This window comes from Conger conger, chromosome 1 (genome assembly GCF_963514075.1).
Source record: "Conger conger chromosome 1, fConCon1.1, whole genome shotgun sequence".
Classification (NCBI taxonomy): Eukaryota; Metazoa; Chordata; class Actinopteri; order Anguilliformes; family Congridae; genus Conger; species Conger conger.
The window spans coordinates 82,055,095-82,069,575 of record NC_083760.1 but is presented as its reverse complement, the minus strand read 5'-3'; the positions used below and the strand labels follow the sequence as shown (position 1 = coordinate 82,069,575).

The 14,481-nt window shown below is 41.9% G+C and overlaps 1 protein-coding gene across 1 annotated transcript; it reads left to right on the top strand.

Annotated features, from left to right (window-relative positions):
- Window positions 1-5,489: 5,489 nt before the first annotated feature.
- Window positions 5,490-12,559, top strand: igflr1 (IGF-like family receptor 1). The gene is made up of 8 exons (XM_061238819.1): window positions 5,490-5,649; window positions 7,818-8,007; window positions 8,594-8,636; window positions 8,845-8,931; window positions 9,658-9,727; window positions 10,020-10,118; window positions 11,303-11,359; window positions 11,737-12,559. Exons 1-8 carry the CDS (start codon window positions 5,547-5,549, stop codon window positions 12,084-12,086), a joined length of 999 nt encoding a protein of 332 aa, XP_061094803.1. The 5' UTR covers window positions 5,490-5,546; the 3' UTR covers window positions 12,087-12,559.
- Window positions 12,560-14,481: the final 1,922 nt, after the last annotated feature.

Sequence of the window (14,481 nt, the reverse complement as noted above, 5' to 3'; positions counted from 1 at the left end):
CAAACACACCAAAAGGAAGTTGTTCTCCTTTATTTTGCACTGAAATACTGAGTCAAAAACAGGTAAGAGATGAACGTATGCATTATCGGAATTATAAACTCCTTGACCCAAAGACTGAAAAATCTAAGGGTGATGTGCAGAACTAATAAAGATCTATGAAGCAAAATGTAAGCAGTGTACCGTGGTGTCTAAAATGTTTTATTAATCTTAAATAAATACCTAATAAAGTGCTCACTGAGTGTATATAGTGCTTCTATCCAAAGCGCTTTACAATTGATGCCTCTCATTCACACACTCACACACACACCAACAGCAACTGGCTGTCATGCAGGGCACCAACCAACTCAATTGGGGGTTAGGCGTCTTTCTCAGGGACACTTTGCCACGCCCAGGGCAGGGGATCAAAATGGCAACCCCCCCCCCCCCCCCCCCTCCAACTACCAGACGATCGCTCTTACCTCCTGTGCAACTGTCAATAAAAATTAAGAATAAGAAAATTGCTTCACTGGATACACATTGCACATTTTATGTACACATTGTATTTTACAGAATTATTATTAGTATGGCAAGGGCCATTGAGTAACCTTGTGGAATGTCCAGCCATAATAAATAACAGAGATAATAATCTATATGTTATATTCAAACATGGAAAATGATATACTTTCATTTCAATACATTTGCTCTCTTTTTTCCATTTCTTTTCTATTTTTTTCTGAAAACCGTAGGTGTAAAAAATATTGTAAATAAACTGTAATTGACAATGATGTTTTATTCAATTTAGTTAATCTCAGGATTACTGTCTAATGTTATGCCATTACTTACATGTCATTTAGCTGATGCTTTTATCCAAAGGGATTTTTCAGTTGATTAGACTAGCTAGGGGATAATCCCCCTTGGAGCAATATGGGGTTAAGGGCCAAATAACTGCACCACCAACCTTCCCGGTCCCAGACACATACTTTAAGCAGATGATGAAGGAGGGCACAAACAGCTGAATGTTTTGGCCATACACACCATCAATATTTTCCCGGCAAAAAGAAAACAAGGAGAACCACCTCATACTGTACCTACTGTCAAATATGGAGGTGGGTCATTGATATTTTGGAGATGTTTTACTGCCAGTGGTCCAGGGGCACTATTTAACATCCATGGCACAATGAATTCAACTAAGTGCCAGGAAATAGAGGGACAACATCTGGTTGCCTCTGCTAGCAAGCTGAGACCTGGTTGTAAGTAGATTGTCCTGCAGGACAACGACTCCAAACATACATCAATAATCCACACAGATATAGTGAAGAGAAACATCCATGTTCTGCAATATGGTTCCATCGAAACCTGTGGTCTGAATGGAAGAGGGGGTCCATAAGCGCAAACCAAAGGATATCAATTATTCTGAAAGGTTCTGCATGGAGGAATGGTAAAAATGTGTTCTAGCCTTATCACAAATCTTAGGAAAAGTCATCGCATTAAACATGGGGTGTCAATAATTGTGAAACCTGTTTAAGACTTTGGTTGGTACCATTGAATCATTAATTAAGCACACCCCTTTACATGTTGGAAAATAAAGTTATGCCAAAAACTCTTATTTTTAGTTAACAGTATTTGTGCATATTTATCAAGGGCTAATAATTCTGGAGCCCACAGTAGGGGAGACCGGGGCTTGTTGTCACATGGGTAAGTTGTCACACTGTTAATATTTTCACAACCAGAGGGCGGTACTTAAAAGTGGAATACTAGTTTTGTGCCTCTATATGGTCTGATGTCATATCTTGTCTGGGAAAACCAGAGCACACTGTAAAGTGAGGTGAGCACATATTTCCCATTTTTCACATATAAAAAAATATCAACTTGATATGTTTTGTAATAATCTTCTTCTAGTTAGAAAATCTTAACAATTATACATTTGCACTTGTTAGAGGAGAGAATAGTGTGTCTTGTTATACTTTAGCTAGTGTCCTGCTTTAAGCTAATTTTAAGATATTGCTAACATTAGCAAACATGGAAGTTTGGGGCAACTTGTCTCAGTGATTTTGGAGTAAGTTGTCACATGTGACAACTTACCCCAAAGTTGCCAATAGGCTATACGTAGACACAGGGGGTCTGCTTGTCAATGGTTATCATAGTAATATTGAATTGTGTGATTCTGGTTTTAAAGAAAGAAAGGAAGGAAAGAAGCAAGAGAGTTGAGATGGTCAGGAATTATCAAAGAAAAACAGAAAAGGGCAGCACAGCACCTGACGTGATGCTAAGGGCAGTGAGGCAGGTGAAGTTAGTCAAAAAATCAATCCGGAGTACAGCTACGGATTTTTACATCAACTACCGCACACTGGCTCGATACTGCAAGACGTTCACCGCAGCTGAAATAGGAAGTCAGACAGCCACCCCAACTGCGGTGGTTTGGTATAAATCTCCACGGCAGGTTTTTAGCCCAGAGTTGGAGCTGCAGCTTGAGAAGTGCCTCATAAGATCAGCTGACATCTATTTTGGTTTGTCGCCAACTGAGGTGAGAAAGCTAGCATACGAATTTGCAGTGGCACGGGAGCTGCAGTTTCCACCAGCTTGGGCTGAAAAAGAAAAAGCCAGCAGTGAGTGGTTTACACACTTCTTAAAGCGGCACCCTAATATGGATGAGACTGGTGTGACGACGGTGCAGAAACCAGACCGATTGGTAGCCAGACGCAGGTTTAAACAGGTAGGGTCACTTACATCTGGTGAAAGGGGTACCCTATTGACCCTAGCCTGTGCAGTCTCAGCAACAGGGAACAGTATCCCCCCCTACTTCATATTCCCTCGGGTGCACTTTCGCAATCACTTCCTCAACAATGGACCACTTGGCAGCAAAGGAGGAACAAATCCCACTGGGTGGATGAAGGAAACACACTTTGTGGATTTCCTCAAACATTTTGTTGAACATGCCAAGTGTTCAATGAAAAAACCATGCTTACTCCACCTGGACAACCATCTTTCCATTGATGGCCTCAATTTTGCCAAAGCAAATGGCATCATTATGCTGTCCTTCTGTCCAAAGGTTGCAGCCTATGTGAACAGTGCATTGTTCACAGAGGCTGCTACCTTTGGACAGAAGCGTTTATGGGCCACTGAAAAAGCACATAAACTCTGTGTCTGATTCCTGGATGAGGAACAACCCAGGAAAAACTATCACAATCTATGACATCCCTAGGATTGTGGCAATTGCTTATCCGCTGGCTGCAACCCCACTGAATATCCAGGCCGGCTTTCGGGTGACAGGGGTTCAACCTTACAACAGGGATGTATTTGTGGAGACAGAATTTGCACCATCTTATGTCTCAGATCGGCCCAGCCCTGACCCAGGCCCTTCCAGGCCTTCCTGATGACGAGTCTGACTAGTGAAGTTTGAGAACTGACACTAAATTAGTTAGAATACTGGACATGTTTTATTTGAAAGTTTGCTTGAAATTATTTTACAATTGTAGTTGGGAATGATTTAATGGCCACATTCCAGGATTTATTCAAGTTCAATGATTAATCCAACTTTTTCTGTGGCTGAATTAAAAAATGTATTTGAATAAAACAAATAAATAACACAAAGCTAAATTGATTTGTGTTTTATTTGCTGCAACATCCAGTGTGATTTCTTACCCCAAATAGTGTGACAACTTACCTGCTCATGGGGCAACATGTCACGTGTTCACGCTCACTATTTAAATGCCTATAAGTCTGTACTCAAACAAGATATGAAAATGAAATGAATAATAATAACAATAATAATAATGCATTTTATTTGTAGTGCACTTTACATTTGGAGACCAAATCTCAAAGTGCTACAGGGTAAAAACAGGGAATAAAACACCCAATGGCATGTATAAAATGTAAAAACTAAGAAAAAGCTTTGGTAAAAAGGTAGGTTTTTAGCCCTCTTTTAAAAGCATCAGTGGTCTGTGGTGCTCTCAGGTAGTCAGGGAGGGCATTCCACAGGCGGGGAGCAGCCGAGCAGAAGGCTCGGTCGCCCATGGTGCAGAGCTTGGTCTTGTGGGGACGGAGGCGGTTGGTGTTGGCAGAGCAAAGGTTTCGAGTGAAGGGTTCTAGGGTGAGGAGTTCTTTGAGATAGGGGGGGGCATTTCCATAGATGCACTGATGGGTCAGAAGGGATATTTTGTATTCAGTCCGGGAGGTGATGGGGAGCCAGTGAAGTGAGTGGAGGATCGGTGTGATGTGGTCGTACTTCCGCACTCTCATCAGGATCCTAGCAGCGCTGTTCTGGATGTATTGGAGCCTCAGGAGGCTCTTGCTAGGGATCCCGATGAGAAGTGCGTTACAGTAATCCAGCCTGGAGGAGACAAAGGCGTGGACAAGTTTTTCTGCATCTGGAAGGGTGAGTGTGGGACGGAGTTTGGCAATGTTGGAAAGGAAGGTGGAAAAAGGAGGTTTTGCACAGGTGTTTAATGCGGGCCTCAAAGTTTAGGTGAGGGTCAATTTTCACACCCAGGTTGGTGACTATGGATGAGAGGGGAAGGACTTGACCGGAGAAAGAGATGCTGGTAATGGAGGATGAATGAACCTGGTGGGGGGAGCCAATTAGGATGGCTTCGGTTTTGGAGCTGTTGAGTTGTAGGAAGTTTGATTTCATCCACGCCTTTATCTCCTCCAGGCAGGTAGTGAGTGTGGATGATGGAGATGGTGACGGCGGAGCTGCAGAGGGGGGTGAGTCAGTCTTAAGGTACAGTTGTGTGTCATCAGCGTAGCAATGGAAGGAAATTCCATACTGGCTGATGACACGGCCGAGGGGGAGCAAGTAGAGGGTGAAGAGGATGGGGCCGAGGACGGATCCTTGGGGGACACCACAGGTGACAGGATGGGTCCGGGATTTTTTCCCTCCCAAAGAGACGTACTCGGTTCTGTCGGAGTGGTATGATTCGAACCAATTCAGAGCAAAGTCAGAGAGGCCGATGGAGTGTAGACGGTTAAGGAGGATGTGATGGTCAATGGTGTCAAATGCTGCAGTTAGGTCAAGCAGGATGAGGAGTGAAGGGGAGCCAGCATCAGCCGCCATCAACAGGTCATTAGTGACCCTGACTAGTGCTGTTTCAGTGCTATCGGCGGTGCGGAAGCCAGACTGGAACTTCTCTGCAATATTATTGAGTTGGAGAATACAAAATATATGCCTGAGACTTTGTTCTTTCATTTGGTATGAAATTTTTAACAATATGATGTATTGACCCCAAGATATATAAAAGAGTGTAAAAAGTGTGAAAACATGCTCGGTCTCCCCTATATGCCTGCAGTGTAAAGTCAGACATTTTAACAGAGCACAAATTTACACGATAAAAACGAAGAGTACACTACTCTTCTTGTTTACACTTAGTTGTGCCTTTACCTCAACTTTGGGATAGTGCCTCCACGATTAAAAACTTCGTTACTTTTAGCGTATACTTAATGTATTCCCTCCCCTCAACCGTTTCCTTAAATTACGTAAGGGGCAGTGCTCGTTTATAGTTCAGCCGCGCAATGCGACCTGAAACAATCTGCCTATAAATCTCTTTGTGTTGGGAGCTGAAGCGAACACGATGGTAGTATACTCAAAGGAGTGTTGGGCGAAATCGGACACTTATTGGAACTCGCAGTTGGGACAATGCGAACCGTGCGAAAAAAGGTTTAGGACGAAGGCAGGTATGTTATACGGAAGCCTCTGTATTACTGGTGAAAATAATTAAAACATTGTGCGTAAAGAATAAATACATTTAGCGGTGTTGAAACTTTTACCTCTGCCGTTTCTTTTGTTGTTTGTTGTTGTAGTAATTTTCTTTATTCGGGTCGTAGCGACATTAGGTAATGTAATCATCAGAATATTGCAATAGCCTAAAGTAGAAACCAGCCCCCCAACAAAAAAACGGGGTTCTGTGCACGAGTCATGAATCATTTTATAGTAAAATGTTAAAGTCGCATCGAGGCCATGTATAGACTACTACTATAGCCAACCTGTTTGGCCGTTAGAAAAGTTGTTGATCACTATAGACCGATACTCTGCCTGTAATCTGTGTTCATAATTTGATGCTCTAACACAGTGGAACTCAAGCTTGCCCAGCTCAAGAGCCACATTGATACATTTTTTCAATAAATAATACATATTCACAAGTCACATTTCTGAAACATCCTTTTCCCCCATCAAACCATTATGAATTTTACAATAAGGCTACTGTGAATATGTTACTAATATTAAGGAATGAAAAATATGATGTATACTGTAGTGCAATAACTGTAACGTATTATTATCTTGTGGTCACAATAGGAGTGTTTCAAACGCATCTGAACATCAATGTACTATATTTGCTAAATGCTAAATGACAAGTTTAGCTAAATCCATAACAACAACAGACATCCTGTGGGAAAAAGAAGGCACTTCCACATAAATGAAACAAGGATTGGATTTAGGGTTGCCACCTCAGTCCTGTAAACATCCTGGACACATACGAAGCTGGCAAACTGAGTAAACCGGACTGTCAATCGCTCTCACGGGTGTGTGAGCCTGAAGGAATATGGTGCACAACTACCTTGTGCTTGGTGCCAATTGCACATATTTTCATTACACATATAAAGAGTGTAATTTGTGAAGGGTAATAACGCCTTACATTTAGTACATTAGTTAAATTTGCTGATGATACAAAACTAGGAATCTACTAAATTACTCCAACAGAATCCAGAAGAGGGCAGAAACCTGAAAAATGAAATTTTATATGGCTGCAATATGTCTACTTAAGGCAGGACTACTTCATAGGAGATGCAAAATTGGAACGTCCTTAATTTGAAACAGACTTGGGACATTGGTTCCACCATCAGAAACAGCTGCTCTCCTGGGATTTCTATGCACTATTGTCTCTGGAGTTTACAGAGAATGCTTCAAAAAGCAAAAAAAAACCTCCAGTGAGTGGCAGTTCTGTGGATGATTACACCTTAATGACTTAAGTGGAGAATCAACAGACAAATTCAAACTAAAGGAAAAGCCACAAAAGTTTTACGTAATCTGTGAATGCAAGCGTTGAAAATTAAAGAGGTTGGGCTAAAGCAGCAGAAACCCATGCCAGATTTACATAATCTCTGAATGCACGCGTCAAACATTGAAGAGGTTGGGCTAAGGCAGCAGAAACCCATGCCAGATTTACGTAATCTCTGAATGCACGCGTCAAACATTGAAGAGGTTGGGCTAAGGCAGCAGAAACCCATACCAGATTTACGTAATCTCTGAATGCACGCGTCGAACATTGAAGAGGTTGGGCTAAGGCAGCAGAAACCCATGCCAGATTTGCGTAATCTCTGAATGCACGCCTCGAATATTGAAGAGGTTGGGCTAAGGCAGCAGAAACCCATGCCAGATTTACGTAATCTCTGAATGCACGCGTCGAACATTGAAGAGGTTGGGCTAAGGCAACAGAAGCCCATGCCAGATTTACGTAATCTCTGAATGCACGCGTCGAACATTGAAGAGGTTGGGCTAAGGCAACAGAAGCCCATGCCAGATCCCAGTTCTGTTAGCTAACACCAGAGGCTACAGTGGTCATGTAATCACCAAAACTGGACAATTGAAGATGGGAATAAAACATGTTTCCAGTACCCTGCTTAACGTACGTATGTCGCAAACAATTAGGGCTGTTCTGGAGGCAAAAAGGGTCCTAGTCAGGGTTTAGGTGAGCTAGGTGTCCCTAATAAAGTGTATAACAGCCTTATGGTCAGGTCATCCATCCCCTCTTTTGGGGGAGGGAGGGGGGGGGGGGGGCATCATATATATTGAGTTTACATAAGAGTTTACATTTTCTAACTGCCATTAACCCTGACGGTTTCAGGGTATGGGTTTGCCCAAAACTGCGGTTTGCAAGACGACGGCGGACGAACAGTTCCATTGCACAAGCCGTGTGAAAATGGAACGTTCAACAATGGAAGTTTCGTTGCCTGCAGAAAGTGCAGGTCCTGCCCACCTGGCCAACAAGCACTGGCATTGTGCAATACTACCACGGACACACAGTGTTGTGAAAAGTGAGTGCCTTTTTCACACTTTTCAAAGAATAAAAGGTAGGAGGAATCCAGGAAGGCAAATCTGTCAAGTTCAAGTTAAGAGTCAATTAAATTAATGTACTTAAATAGCATGCTGTTGCTTTGTTGGGTTAGTATGCATTCCCAAAACACTATTATTTAAATTTTTTGTATTAAGATTGTATTTGGTGGTGGTGAGGGTTTAAAAAAAAAAATTATTCACCCTAATTTGGAATCACCACAGCATTATGGATTGGGATCTGGGGGTTGTCTGTTCTGCAGCCACTGGATTTGAATTGAACCCGCAGGCATTTGGTTTATACTGGGGTGCATTTATATATATTTGATAAGGACAAAAACCACAGTGACAATAGAACTTTCACCAACATTCTGCGATTTCAGTCACTGTCGCTGGAATATGAACTGGCCTTAAGAAAACAAAATTTGGTTATGCACACTAAAACACACATATTGTGGGCCTATACACAAATCCGATTTGTCAATGGTATCCAGTAAAAGTGTAAAGAAGGCCTTTGCAAAGGAAGCCATGATGTAATTTGTGCTGCTCCGTCTTATTCTCACTCGGCAGGGAGATGGTCAGTCATGGGAAGTGCCGGAGACCTGAGACCACGGTAAATTTGACATCTTAATTTATCCATTCCATTATCTCAACCCGCCTATCCTGAACAGGGTTGCAGGGGGGGTGGAACCTATCCCAGCATACATTGGGCAAAAGGCAGCAGGGCACACCCACCATTCACGCACACACTCATAGCCATGGGCAATTTAGACTCTCCAATCAGCCTAACCTGCTTGTCTTTGGACTGTGAACACGGGGAGACTCCACCCAGAGAGGCCCCAACCGACCGGGATTCGAACCCAGGACCTCCCTGCTGTGAGGCGACAGTGCTACCCACCGCACCACCGGTATGTCTTCCTTCATTACTTTATGCCATCAAAACATTAGATCAAGACAATGTTGACAGGCTTTACATGTTTTCCTAACTGTTCTGAAGAAACATGCCTAAATAACATGTGACCATGGGCGTATACACTCAGTGAGCACTTTATTAGATATTTATTAGACTTATTTTTAAGATTTATTAAATCTTCTGCTGCTGTAGCCTACCGACTTAGTGGTTTGATGCGTTGTGTGATCAGAGATGCTCTTTTGCATACCGCTGTTGTAATGTGTGGTTATTGCATTTACTGTCACCTTCCTGTTAGCTTTGACCAGTCTGGCCCTTCTCCTCTGACGTCTCTCATTAACAAGGTGTTTCTGTCTGCGGAACTGTTGATCACTGGATTTCTTTTTTGTTTTTTTGCACCATTCTTTGCAAGCTCTAGGGACGAGTAGTTCCTGAGATACTCAAACCACCCTGTCTGCCACCAACAATTCCATGGTCAAAGTAATTTTTTTTCCCCATTCTGATGGTTGATGTGAACATTAACTGAAGCTCCTGACCCGTATCCACATGATTGTATGCATTGTAATGCTGCCACACAATTGGCTGATTAGATAAACACATGAATACGTAGGTGTGATAAAGTAAAAATGTTCCTAATAAAGTGCTCAGTGACTGTATAAAAGCAACTGTTATATAGTCATTAACATGGCTGCAGTCTTCATTAGTTTTTTGTTATGTTTGCCAGGAGTTAACATCACAGTCCATGACCAGTCTACCTCCAGAAGGATCCAGTGGCCCAAGTTACCACTACGCTTGTAAGTTTCACCGTAACCCTGACAACCCTGATTCCTGAGAACGGACAGTCCAAGGACCCCAGGGCCAAAAAGGGGGCTTGGTAACTGCCTGTTCAAAATGGGAATGCACAGAAAGGCTTCTCAAGGATCTCTCCATGCTTTCTTTTGTTTGATGGTGTGCAGCACCTATAATGGAGCCTACCAGGCAGCTTTTAGGGATCTATGTGGAACGGGATGCCAAATAGTGTGATTCCCCCAATATGTGGCACAGATAAGTGTGTCAACTCTTCTGAATTCATCCGTCTGCTTTCAGGGATTGCTGCTGTGCTGCTCCTGTTCCTTGTCGGTCTTCTTCAGCTCATTTTCAAAGACAAGAAAATGAAGTGCTATAGAAAAGGAGACCCCAGTCATGGTGAGTGCAGAGATATTGATATTGGGTTGATACTCTTTTTAATGGTAAGGATAGCGGTTGGCGCCATATGTCAGGTGTCTGAAATATTCACTTTCAGCAGTTGGATTCAAAATTTGTCAACAAGAAAACACTTTTTCATTTTGAAAAAACTTACCAATAATAAAAACCAGCAGTAATCAGGATGTCACTTGCCCTTTTCTGCCTTCACTTTCCGATGAATATATTTACTTTTCAGTGAACTGTTTTCCATTATCTAATTCTGATAACCGTTTGGTGCTGCTAGTGTTACCCATTTTAGCATCAAAGACAGTGGATTGTCCTACACTGTATCCCTTAACAACAGTACAATATAGATCTGTTTTTTATGTATTTCATGGAAAGTGACTCATTTCAGTTGAATTGCCTTTTTACATCATTAAACAGAAGGGAAGTGCAATGCGCCCACATTTCACTGTGAAAACGTATCACTCAGTGACAAAATCAAGCCAAAGAGAGAGAAATAATGTGAATCAACTGATGATTGAGCAAGTCGAAAATGTGAAAATTTCTAAGCAAGGCAGTGAGTCAAGCTGCAAATTAAGGTGTGTAATTATGGGATGTAATTATGGCCAAATGGGAAATTGATGTGAGTGGAATGGCTCATTTATGTTTCAAAAGTGTTGAGATCGCATTGTGCAGTTTAAAGGACGACTTGCTGTTGTTACCTAATAGATGAATCCTGTGTTTTCTTTGGGGTTCAGTTTCCCCATCATGGCACTGTGCTGCGATCCCGTCTCCATCTGTAAGCCTCTGCTGTCTCAGTCGTGATAAAGTCAAAAAATGCACATGGAGAGCAGACTATGTACTCTCTAAAAATCCAGGCACATCTCTTTAAAAATGAGGCACATCATTTGGCAGTATCTTTTCAAAGCAATATTGTATTCTATGTAGTAGCATAACTCTTAAAAATATCTATCATTTTTCCAGCTATGATCATATATTTAGCCTATGTTTCAGATGCAACCCTGCAGTTTGATTGAAAGTTCCATTCAGTTTTTGACAAATATGCAACAATAGAGAAGATCAAGAAATTGTTTTTCACAACACTGTAAACCTTCAGGTTTTTTTGGTAGGGTTGCTCAGTACCAGACAACAAATTGTCCTTAGTCAATATTAACTTGACCTGAAGTCCTTTCCTATTCCAGTCAAGAAAAATATGAACTTACTACCTCACAAGGACAAGAAAGTGGATGAGCTTTTAGGTGAGTGATCTTGTAATAGCATCACAGGAGTGCTATTATAAATTGTAATAAATTACATTTAAAAACTGCCTAAAATACAAAGACTATATAACAATGTATATCTGCTAAATAAAAGCTTGTTCCTATCATTTCCCCAGCCACTAATGTGATGCAGGATTCTACAGGATATATTACAGAGATAAAATTAGGGTTTCAAACTTCATGGAAAACAACGATCTGTAACATTTGACAGATGTAATGAAAGTGCACGAATTTGATCTGAGAATAAGCACGCAGATCTTCCTTGATAATCAAGGCGATGTTACGACATGCATGTACACAGCCGCACTGAGCCTTCAACCGCTAACTTAACATGTTGAAAACGTTTTTATCGCTAGCCCCCCGCATCCAGGAGGCTCCGCTGCAGACCGTGCTGGACAACTTGGACGTTCTGGAGGAGCTCGTCATGCTGCTGGACCCGGAGAACTCCGTTGCCAAGACAACCCGCCACGTAGCAACCCGCTGCTCTTTCTCCGCTACGTGGATCAACTACGCATATTCCATGAGGGACATCAAGAGTCCGCTGAAGTCTGTGCTGGAGGCGGTCACGACCAAATTCCCGGAATGGACCGTCGGACACCTGGCGAGGGTGTTCCACGACATAGACCGAAACGACGCAGTGGCGGTCCTGGCGAAGCTGAAAGAGAAGCCACGCCTCCATTCACAGGAGGTTCTGCTGCTTTACTGAAGGAGAGAGGTCCACCCACGTTCCCATGCGTCGTCTTATTTTGTACGTCCGCAAGATGCACTTCAGAGCCGAGAGTATGTATGCGATGAATAAGAATTTTGCTGATCACAATTCCAAGTCACACCATTCAAAGATGCACACAATCAAACGGTTACCAGTACAAAACAACTGTGACCGCTATCCCCCGTAAGGCTCCGCACCAAAGGTCAGAGGTTTGCACCTTTTTATAAACCGTGTCGGAGTCTGCAGTTAAAAACTGAAGTAAATCCTACTCCTAACATTAAATTTTAGATGGTTTACTTGAGTTTTTTTTTTTTTTTTTTTTAAGAATGACACAAATGACATTTAGCATGCATTTTATTGTATTTGTCTTTTTTTTCCCTTATAATTGTATTCTTTTTCTTGTAGATGCATCTGTGAGAAGCTGCAAAAAGCTCTACACCAATAAAACTGTCAGCTTGCTTTATCATTGAGCCAACTGTTTGCCAAATTAGATCTGGAAAATGACTCCTAACTGTTCTGAACATGGTACATTACTGGTAGCACGGTCATGGGATCAATCAAATTTAAAGCTTTCCTGAAAGATCTAGTTTGAATTCCTAGCTTACAAGAACATGTTCAATGCCCTGCTCTTACTATTTGGTGTACATCCGTTCTGCATCCATACTTGGTCAGTTGTTTGGTTCCAAAAGCACAAAAGACAGCATACTATATATGCAAGATTGTTCAAACATCTTAACATCTTTATTAAGCAAATAACGTCATAAATAAAAAAAGTGCATAGAAAAATTAAACGGGTTTAGAAATATGTATACAATTATGTACAAACTCAGGTTTTCTTTATACAAGGTAACAAAGCCAAGTTCACCAATGATTCATTTTTATGTCCTTTTTTAAATTTTTTATTTATACTTTTTATACTTTAAAATAACCCTGCGTTGGGGGCTTTTGACAGTACAGGAGAGATGGTTACGGGAAAGTCTGGTTTAACCCTGCGTTGGGGGCTTTTGACAGTACAGGAGGGATGGTGATGGTAAAGTCAGGTTTTACCCTGCGTTGGGGGGCTTTTATGACGGTACAGGAGAGATGGTTACACTAATGCTTTGCATCCTTCATTGCACACAAAGGCCAGCTCTGCGGGACAGTGGGAAAACCCGCAGTATTGTATTCCTTTACATCTTTGAGCAACTGAGGTAGAATCCTTGCGAGAACTTGAGAGGGAAGGGGGCATTGCCAGAAGTCTTTTTGTTTTGTGTCGTGGTCAGAATGATCACACACCAGCCGGATGGAGACGGGGTGGCTGGCAGGGAGAGAGGCGAAGGTTGCACTTCCTTTGTGTATCTGCTATATCTTCCATTTCTACAGAGTTATGGTTACCCCGTTTTGAGAGAAAAGAAAAAAAGAAAAAGATGGGACGTTTACTAAAAGACACGGTGAGGACAGTTCTAAAATTGAAATCAAACGGCTGAGGGTCTTGCAGGCAGCCTGGGGTTTCTCTGCAGAAGCCTCCCCCCAAACCCCCAACCCACTGCTCACACGAGGAAGAAAATCAATCAAAATCTAAAACGTTTAAAAACACGGCTCATCACAATGTCTTTCCCAAGGACCATATTGCAACATTTTCAAGTGAGGGGGGAGAAAACGAACGGAAAGGAGCTTTATCCGGTTCAACCCGGTACAGGCAGGGGTGCGGACACAAATGTCACAAAAACACCTTCCCCTCCACATCCTACTACACACATTACACATCCATTATTATGACTTCCACATTAAAAAGAAGACTACTTAGACATGATCTCTCTTGTGAGGGAGGCAAGGCCAAACTTTTTTTTCCTGTTTTTCTTTTTTAATTTTTTATGTTAAGGTGGGTACTTGAAGCTTGCTGTACCAGACCGTAAGGTGACGAGTGCTTTGTCTGTTTACACTGTAGCGGCTGGTGTTAGGGTGAACCTCTGCTTTCTTAAAAAAAAAGTTAAGATGTACAGATGTGCCCGCCCAGGTCAAAAAGGCATAGGCCTACATAACAACTTCGTTCCAAGAATTAAAACTAGCTGAAAGTTTCTCAGAAATGCAGAAAAACACACTGGTACTGACTGAAAGGCAATTTGTCTTTTTAAAGAGACGTAAACTCCTGGTCTTTCCCCTCAGCACCTGAATACAAAAGGTGAAACAAGGTTCTCATGCAAAACTAATGTGCAAAACTATAGCAAAAATCAAGTCTTTGATTATTACTGGATTACTGCATCATAAGTTTGATATTACCATGGTTACAAAGACGCCGGCGTAAAGTTCAGCACGATTGAAGGTCCGGACACGAGGGTCAGGTAGTGTTCGCATATGTAAAAAAACACCAAAAAAAACGTTTTTATGTATATATGTATATATATATATATAT